This window comes from Cynara cardunculus (assembly GCF_001531365.2).
Source record: "Cynara cardunculus var. scolymus isolate 2C chromosome LG 1, CcrdV1, whole genome shotgun sequence".
Taxonomy (NCBI): domain Eukaryota; kingdom Viridiplantae; phylum Streptophyta; class Magnoliopsida; order Asterales; family Asteraceae; genus Cynara; species Cynara cardunculus.
In genome coordinates, this window is record NC_037528.1 from 7,928,194 (window position 1) to 7,937,184 (window position 8,991).

Below are 8,991 nucleotides of genomic sequence, written 5' to 3' on the forward strand. Positions count from 1 at the left end.
TAAGAAGGCCCCATGTGAACAATTTCCTTTAATGTATCATTGGCCCAAATCTTTTTTCATCCATTTGCTAGGCTGTAGCAACCTCCCATGTTTCGTGGATAAAACCACCGCCACGTGTCAAAATCTCTTCCACTTTTTTATAATGCAAACCAGCATGAGGGGTCCCTGCCTTGTCTACTCATCATTCACCACAACAATACATGCTACCGTTAGATCACCCCCCATCCAACGGACGCTCATTGTTGGACTTTGGCACGTGGTCCCACCTTCTTAAACTCGTGGCTCTGAAGGGCGAACACGTTGCACACACATTCAATACTAGCAATTTGCAACAACTCGCCGGGTTTTTTTCATTCATCAGCGGTCAATATCCTCGTAAAAGTCGTTTATGTTACAACAAGCCACTCCTTATTTTTAACTATTTACAAAATATACCCTTATTTTGGAAGTGGCTTGCATTTTACACCAATTAATGATTTATTTGGTTTCATGTTACTTGTTAGGTGTGGGGTGGGCAATGTGGATGCTTACTTAGAAATTATAAGTAAAAGACGATAAAATCATAGTTGTAAAATCTCATGTGATATAATCATAATCTTTAATAGAAATTACCTAAAGTCATTATAAGTAAAAGATAACTGATGGACCAAATTTCAAACAAATTTGTAATTTAGAGATCGGTTATCAAACACTTATTGAATTGCTTATTTACTCTTTAAGTAAACTAGAAGGTACTTGCGCAATGCAGCGAGATACATATTCATTTTAATGTTTTGTTTTAATTTTTGTCTATGTTGATATAATACGGTTTGTGTAGTTTTGAGAAAAATAATGTTTATACTTTTAAATAAAAATAAATTTGAAGACATCATAATTTTTTTTTAAAAATATATTGATATTAATATTAATATTAAATTAACTATTTGAAAATTATTGTTTGTTATATAATTTATTTAATTCTTTTTTTTAGTATAATTTTATTTAGATTAAATAGTGAAGTAATATATTTTTGGCTTGACAATAATTTTTTTATAAAGATAATGATTATGTTAGAACTCGATAATTATCTTAATTATATTTTAGATTTTTTATATTTTAAAATAAAATGTTTATCCACAGTTAGTTTCACGAATTCGAACATGGAGCTTTAATAAGTTGTACTTGTGCATAACTTAATTGTAATGTTGAATTTTAAGTAATATGCATTAATATACAATACTTTATGCATACAAATTAGTTTTTAAAAGTATTTGTCAAATGCTTTATAATATAGTATAGATTAAACCCCTGCCTATTGCCAAGTCAACTCATAATTTTTAATGGGTTACGAAATTGACAAATGATTAGTATTGGGTTAAGTTATGTCAAAAGCGTAAAAGTTGAAGGTCTTAAATGCAAAAAGTGAAAATAACGTGGAACAAGTGGTGTGTGTAATTGAATACCAGCCTAAGATCACCTGAACCACACAATCACACGCACACATAGACTGACGAGACTCCAAAGCGCTGCACGGCCAACCTCGCCAACTCTCTCTCTTCAATTCTCCTATGCATTCAGCAGAACAGCCATGAATAATTTGAACAAAAACTCTACACAATCGCCATCGCCATCAATGGCGGCAAATTCGACGCCTACGGATAGTTCAGGGAAGAAGGTACGGAAGCCCTATACCATTACCAAGTCCAGAGAGAGTTGGACTGATGAAGAGCACGATAAGTTCCTTGAAGCTCTTCAATTGTTAGTAATTTTGCTATTTTTTTTAAATATAAGTAGTGATTAAACTCATCGACTCAATTTGCAAGTTGTCACTGCAGTTTGATCATGTGATTTGAATTAGTGAAAGAGTTCTCCTGATAATTTTGGTGTCGTTTGATTGACCTAAATGGAGCGCGGGAAGTGCCCAGCCTTCAGTAGTTTTTTGTTTTTGATTTGATCGAACATGCTTGTAATAATTATTAGTTTGGTATCATGCTGCAATAATTGAAATATGAGAATTGATTATAGCTATATTGATGATGTTGATGATAAACAATCATGAATTATCTCTATAGTTTAATTCCTATAACCGTTATTATGAAGTGGTGACAGTAGAAATTAAATACTCAGTTCGTGTGGATAAGATTGGATATAGATAGAGAACGAAGCTTAAGCTACCAAAATTTGAGAGCCAATTTTGTATGATAGAATGTATTCAAAAACTCCGACATGTAGTCCATGTGGGTAGCTTTGTAAGCGAGATCTATTGAATCAAAAAATGATTACTAGTTTATATAATTTGAGTGTGATTGACAAGGCATTAGATCACAGCTGCTTATCGGAATCAAGGTCATACTAGAATACTACTTCATTTCGCAAAATTAAAGTGGGGATCAATTATCCTTTTTAGTTGTCATTCTGAACTGTGAAGACTGAAGAGTTATCCATAGAGAGTTTCATATAAAGTATAAATGATGTTTGATCTACTCAAGGGTAATTAAAAAGGAATTTGGCTAGGTGATAAAGCTGATTGTAGTCGGAAACTCTGTATATGAACGGCAGACATGTCGCTCTTCAATCATATGATGATCAGAAAGAAGATAATATTATCAAACCACCTCGTAGTTGCGCCTATGGACATGGCTGATTTTACATCAGCTGGGAGGACATGTTTCTGCAACCTAAAAGCAATAATGGCGCCAAAAATCAATAAAAGATGGGAAACATTTACAAGTTGATTGTACTTCTTATTTTTGGAGGGAGAAAATTCTGTAATTTATGATTTTATATAAATATTTCAAAACCCTCTATTAAATAAAAAAAATTGGAGGGATTATACCTGCTAACTTTTCCCTGGCTCTATTACTGCTTAAAAGCCAATTCTGTCTCATTTATCAGTGTTTGTATGGCAACATCTGCTTGCGGCTTGCTTATTTAATCTCCTTTTCTATATGTACTGCACAGATTTGATCGTGATTGGAAGAAAATTGAAGACTTTGTTGGTTCCAAAACAGTAATTCAGGTGCATATTATAAGGCCCGGTTATTCCTTTTTTTAACTTATACGAAACATCATTTATGATTTAGATAAGTATGATAAATATTTGTTGTTATCTTTTCCATGTATTTTGTAATCTCCTTTGATAGTCAGGAATCCTTTTCTTTTGATAGGGCTGTAAATTTGTATAAATTCAGCCTTCTTGATGCCTAAATAACACATAGAAATTTCTCAATTTCAAATTTACAAACATCTCATTTATGAAATTAGATAGGATCTGCTGCTCTTAAGAGTCTTTCAATGACTGGGGTATTTTGAACCTTCTTAATTATTCAATATATTTAATTCTGACTGTGCATGTACTGATGTATATATGTCATTTATGTATGCTTGCGGTTCGTCTATTCACACATTCAGTCTTTGCACGGCTAAAACACCTTCCTTCCACAGGGGAGTCACCTTTAGAAGTTTCATATTTGCAACTGTTAAGAAGGCAGTTGATTCACTTTGTTGCCCCATTTCCGTCTCACCCTATAGTGTCTGATCTTGCTGATATTTCTCTCCCAGATCTGGATTTCTTCAGTTTCTTTGAGTAACATGCTTAATCAAGTACTATTATGTCTTAATGCCGACTGTGTTGGTAACAATTCTTTCACCTAAAAAATGAAGAGATTTGACATGCTAGTATCAAATAATGGTACTACTTGCTTGTTTCTGTGATAAATTCTCATGAGGTTCCAAAATCAAGTTAATGATGCAACTGGAGTTGCCTCAATGTCCTAAATTATCAATTTCATTGCTTTTGGTCTTAGGCAGGTTCTGCCACAGTGGTTTCCTTGCATTTGATGAGGATTTCTGGTCATTGTACTAGGGCCTCCAGGTGACCTGGTAGCGTTTTGTTGTGGTGAAAGATCAATATGTATCTCTCACCACTTAAATGCATTCAATTAGGCCAAGGTTAAGATTTCAGCTCCCTCCTCTCTTTTCCTATAAGTAAGTAGGTGATACTACCCCATATTACTTTCTGTGCTCTGTATAACCATATTTTAAATTATTTAGATTCATTTTACTCTATTTTTTCTGGTTGGAATACGGCATGTTGTTGGATACAGTTAGGTCTCTCCTGGGTTCACCCTTTCTATTTCCTTTTTTAATTTTTTTTTTATTTTACTTAGTAATTCGCTAAAGGGCGTGATTGATCTTTCCTAAAAGTGAAAATAAGCTTGATCTGAACAAACTAATGCAATATGTCCATAGTTTTCAATTGATGGGGGGTAATGCTATTTGCAGATACGAAGTCATGCCCAAAAATACTTTCTAAAGGTCCAAAAGAATGGATCAATAGCACACGTGCCGCCACCTCGTCCTAAGCGCAAGGCCACCCATCCTTATCCACAAAAGGCATCCAAAAATGGTGTGTATATGAAAAATATTCCAAATTATTTGTCAAATGTTGTTAAATTTGAAGCACGCTATTTATAATCTTTATGTATGTATGTATGTATGTATGTATGCGTGTATTTATTGTTTTTAAAACATCTTTTTTGACTTTGTGGCAGTTTTATTGCCGCTTCAAGCATCGATCGGTTATCCTTCTTCACTGACTGCCCTTGCACCTGGATACTCTCCATGGGATGACACTTCCATGCTTATAAGCCCATCTGGTGGAATCATACCATCGCAAGATGAATACGATCTCCACGGATTTGAAGGCATGCATGCATGTTTGTCATCTCTCAACTCTTGAGTTTATATGCTTAGTCATTTACTATGGCCATGTTACCCGTACACTTACAATTGCATCAACGTCGTTTTTCAGCTGATATTGGATCAAAGGAGGCAGGAAGGATCAGTAACATCAGTACTAGTGGCATAGGGAGCTCAAGTAGAGAAATGCCAAGTTCTGAACTAGCAAATCAAGGAGAACAAGGTTCTATTCTCCCTGGTAACCTTCTTATTCACGTGTGTGTGTAGTTATGTATTCATTAAATTTTACCATCATATTTCAATTATTTGAGTTCGAGACTGGCAGTACCTTTCATCTATATGTGATCTATAAATTTCTTGATATACCGTGATTCTATTCTAAGTGATCAATCTCATGGTTATTGAGAACTTGGCAAGGCTCTTCACTCTTTTAGGTTGTCTGCTAGTAACCTATATGTCCCTCTATGTGTGTTTTAATGTTAACTCTTCTCTCTAGGTTGAGTTAAATAAGAAATGAAATAATGTTTTTATACGTCTCATTTACTTGCTTATCAAACCTTGTGGATTGTAAATGTATCGTATTATGTACATATGCAGTGCACCCTGTTTCTTATGACCTTGGTCAGTCGTTCAGCATCACAGCATTTAAACTTCGGGGTGATGAATATAGTACAATTAGGATAACATTTACTCATTTCATGTTTCATTCATAATTTTTTTTTATTCATCTTTTTTGTCTCATCTAGTAAAAAGATTTACGGTAAACCTTTCTTGAGAGATGCAAACAAATAGAATTCACAGGCCTACTGTTCTATACGTACACATGCTACAATATACCTCCTGTTTCCTTCTTAATGATAATTCTTTTACTCTAACATGCTACTTGATTATTCTGTAATTCTCATATTTAACGTTTTTTTATCATATACCTTTCTTCAGGTATACCAGATTTTTCTGAAGTCTATAGCTTCATTGGAAGTGTTTTTGATCCAGAGACTAAAGGACATGTGCAGAAACTAAAGGAGATGGACCCTATAAACTTTGAAACAGTGAGTTTGTCCGTCTTCCTCTCTTTTAAGCTCCGTACAGAAGAAGCTATAACTACACTTAGTATCTTTATGTCTGTGATGATCCATTAGCAGAAATAACGAGTCACCGAAAGTAGAAACAGCAAAATCCTTGTTGCTGAAGGATGATATAAGGATGTAGTTTGACAATCTAGTAAGTTATGACTGCAATAACCTGGAAGGGATGGAAATTATCGTCCTGCAATAGGAACTGAGGGAACTGAAATTTAATTGACGGCAGTCTAATTAAGCTCTTAGAGTGTGCATTAGTTCATTAGTTGCCTAAGAGGTGGCATCAAGGAGGTTGTTTCCCATAACTATCTATACATGGTTATATTTTTCTAAGTTCTTAGACTTGCTTTAAGCAATACTTTTTGTGCAACAAATTGATACACCATATGCAAGATAGCTATCAGGTAGATGTTACGGTAACTTTGTCCATTGCCGAGACTGAGGGGCCTGCTTGAATGATTACAAAAAATTGATAACAGCCTTTTAGATTGTAATTCTATTATTGTTTTTATTAACATAGTTTGGATTTATTAATGTTTATAAATCCTCCATTTCTTTTTTTGATGTGCAGGTCTTGTTATTAATGAGAAATCTCACAATGAACTTGTCAAGTCCGGATTTTGAGCCAATGGTAATTTGTCCTTTTTCATGAGCCTATATCCACTCCTAATAATTGGTAGGAGCTCATGCCTGAGTTCTGAAAACAGGTTCATGTTTGATAATTTGTTTGATACTCCTTGAAAATCCTTAAAAGTTACCTGCTATCATGGCATGGGCTCATTTGGCACATGAATATCGTAAGTAACACAAAGTAAATCACTTTCACCCTCTATTTTTGTATTTACTGAGATGTCATTATATAGTGCCTGCTGCTAAGTGCTGGTTTTTTAGCTAACTGTTACTTCCAATATCTTCTTCTTCCATCATATAGAGATTTTATATGAAGGTTTTTTTTTCCGATAAACAGGATGTGAAGGAATTTGTATCATTTAAAATGGATATTGCTGCATAATGTTTCTAGGATCATCAAAATTATGAATCGACTATACTAGTTATATAATTGTGCAAGGTATAACTAATTCTTTAACTTCCAAAATCAGGCATGTTGGGTTTTAAGATTTGAAATCATAGATGGTTTTCTTTTCTTACTTTACTGAATAATTCGAACCATAAAAAGGCATAGCCAAATGCATACCTGCCATAGCACACATATCTGAAACAACAGCTGAATATTTTCAGCTGGACTTGACACCAAGACCAATTGATCAAATTCCTAAACAGATTCATCATATAGAACTAGAACACCATATCTAGAGCATTTAAACCACTTGGACATTTCATGGCTAGTAACACATAATGCTTGACAGCATAGGAATTCGAATTCTGGGCTTGTTTCATCTCCATACCTATTGTAAGTAACAAACCTCCATCATAATTTCAAAAAAAATGTTCAGGCTATTTCTGTAGATTGCCGTGTCTGTTTAGGGATCTTAAGGGCAATAACATAGATGAAGGTTCTACTTAACTATTTTAGTGTGCTAATGTGACCATTGAGGGAAACATTATTAACATTTAAGCATTAATGTAGAACCTATATACTTTTGTAAGAGATTTATGATGCACAATCTTATTCTAAAATACTTAAATGACGTCAACCTTAGAAGAAAAAGAAAAAAGAACATTGACCTACTAGAAGCCAATTCACTATAATTAAGGAACACCAAATAGCAGCCGAACGCTTGTTCTACATTTTGGTCAGTAAACGACAGTGATCCTGTTTTTCTTATTGTATCATGTAACAATTTTCTATAACCATGATATATGGAACCCGTTTGGCTTACTAACCCATTGGATACATGCAACAGCACCCCCTCCAAGTGGGCCAGACAAATTTCATGTCTTATGGGTACGCAGACATGACCCTTAAGGAGTTGATAGCACCTACTGGAATTCGAACATTAGACTGATGCTTCACGAGGCATCAAGTCCAATAGAATTACCACTAGGCCCCTTGGGGTTTACTTAGCATGTAATATAACATCCGTGCATTCTGTACATATGAGTGATTCTTTTAGTGTTGACCACTAGATAATGTTGGTGGGTGCAGAGAAAGGTCCTGTCATCGTATGAATTCAATTCCAAAAATGTAGGAGTTTCTGCAGGCAATGTTTACGAACAATCCAAGCAATGAGGTTGTTGCGTTGAACCATAGACCGCCCTCGTAATTACTATGTAGTATGTCTTTTCATCTGATCTACCACTATTAGTTATCTTTTGCTATATATATATATATATATATATATATATATATATATCTTCATTATCTTTGCTATAAGACGATCACTTTTCTGAATCTTAAAAATGTATCTGAAACATTTGTCCTCTTGATATCCAGAACTATAAATGAGAACAATGTGAGAGTTCTCATGACATGGTGAAAACCTTACAAGCGGAGGTTGGTGCAGGCACAAGGCTTCCTACAGCGAAAAAGTCCGTCCGATTTTGAAGCCTGAATATCAAATGTGAAGATAGTCATATGTTTTGGGGCATGCAGCAAGAGATATATGGGTACACTTTTTGTACATCAATGCTGCTTCTTCTTCTTGTAATTGATTTCTGTTTGATGATGTTTTTGGGTTGTGGTGCATTGTATATTGTAAGAGTGGTGTTGCTACAACAAGTAACAAAGGGAAAGTAATAATGCCCAAGTGGTTGCAGGCCAATTTCTGGTCTATGTACCATTGGTTTAAAACTTGGATATATGTGTTCTTGTCTCTTGCTCTAATGCTCTTTATTGGCACTTGGTGTTAGCTGTAGGTATCAGGTTGTGGATATTGGCATGTGTATGTGATTTGGGGACCCCCCTTTGAGTTAGCTATTGAGTGGGTTCTATCCAAGCCTATTTACCATGGAAGTTTATAAACCATATATTTATGAAAATAATAAATGTTTATTTATTATGATTTGAATAAATATGAAAGATGATTAGAATTCATTAACTATGATCAATGTTTTATATTAGAAAATAATCAATATATTTATGAAACCATGTGTTTGTTAGACTAGATGGACGGTTGAGATTGATTCATAAGATTTTCATGGTTTGTATTTGAGAGTTGGGTTTATGATGAGGATGAGGATGAGGATGAGGATGAGAGTTAAGATGTGAAGGTTAAGAATGGTTCTTCATCATTGGATCAATCTTAATCAAAGAGTTTCACTAGATCACTAA

At 34.4% G+C, this 8,991-nt stretch overlaps 1 protein-coding gene across 9 annotated transcripts; it reads left to right on the forward strand.

Annotated features, from left to right (window-relative positions):
- The first annotated feature begins 1,469 nt into the window (after nucleotides 1–1,469).
- On the forward strand, nucleotides 1,470–8,519 carry LOC112517938 (protein REVEILLE 8-like). Of its 9 annotated transcripts, none has more exons than XM_025125370.1 (9): nucleotides 1,470–1,737; nucleotides 2,941–2,998; nucleotides 4,264–4,387; nucleotides 4,533–4,697; nucleotides 4,793–4,918; nucleotides 5,620–5,729; nucleotides 6,331–6,390; nucleotides 7,867–7,994; nucleotides 8,155–8,519. In XM_025125370.1, the coding sequence occupies exons 1-8, from the start codon at nucleotides 1,568–1,570 to the stop codon at nucleotides 7,948–7,950; spliced, it is 897 nt and encodes a 298-aa protein (XP_024981138.1). In that variant the 5' UTR covers nucleotides 1,470–1,567; the 3' UTR covers nucleotides 7,951–7,994; nucleotides 8,155–8,519. The 9 variants fall into 9 exon arrangements, with proteins under 9 accessions (XP_024981138.1, XP_024981147.1, XP_024981165.1 ...); XM_025125379.1 differs by having other exon boundaries at nucleotides 7,867–7,991; XM_025125397.1 differs by having other exon boundaries at nucleotides 4,793–4,903.
- Nucleotides 8,520–8,991: the final 472 nt, after the last annotated feature.

Coding starts and splice junctions, on each gene's coding strand:
- LOC112517938 (XM_025125370.1), top strand. CDS start 1,568: ATGAATAATTTGAACAAAAACTCTACACAATCGCCATCGCCATCAATG. Junction 1,738..2,940: donor TTCCTTGAAGCTCTTCAATT/GTTAGTAATTTT, acceptor TGTACTGCACAG/ATTTGATCGTGATTGGAAGA. Junction 6,391..7,866: donor GTCCGGATTTTGAGCCAATG/GTAATTTGTCCT, acceptor TGGTGGGTGCAG/AGAAAGGTCCTGTCATCGTA.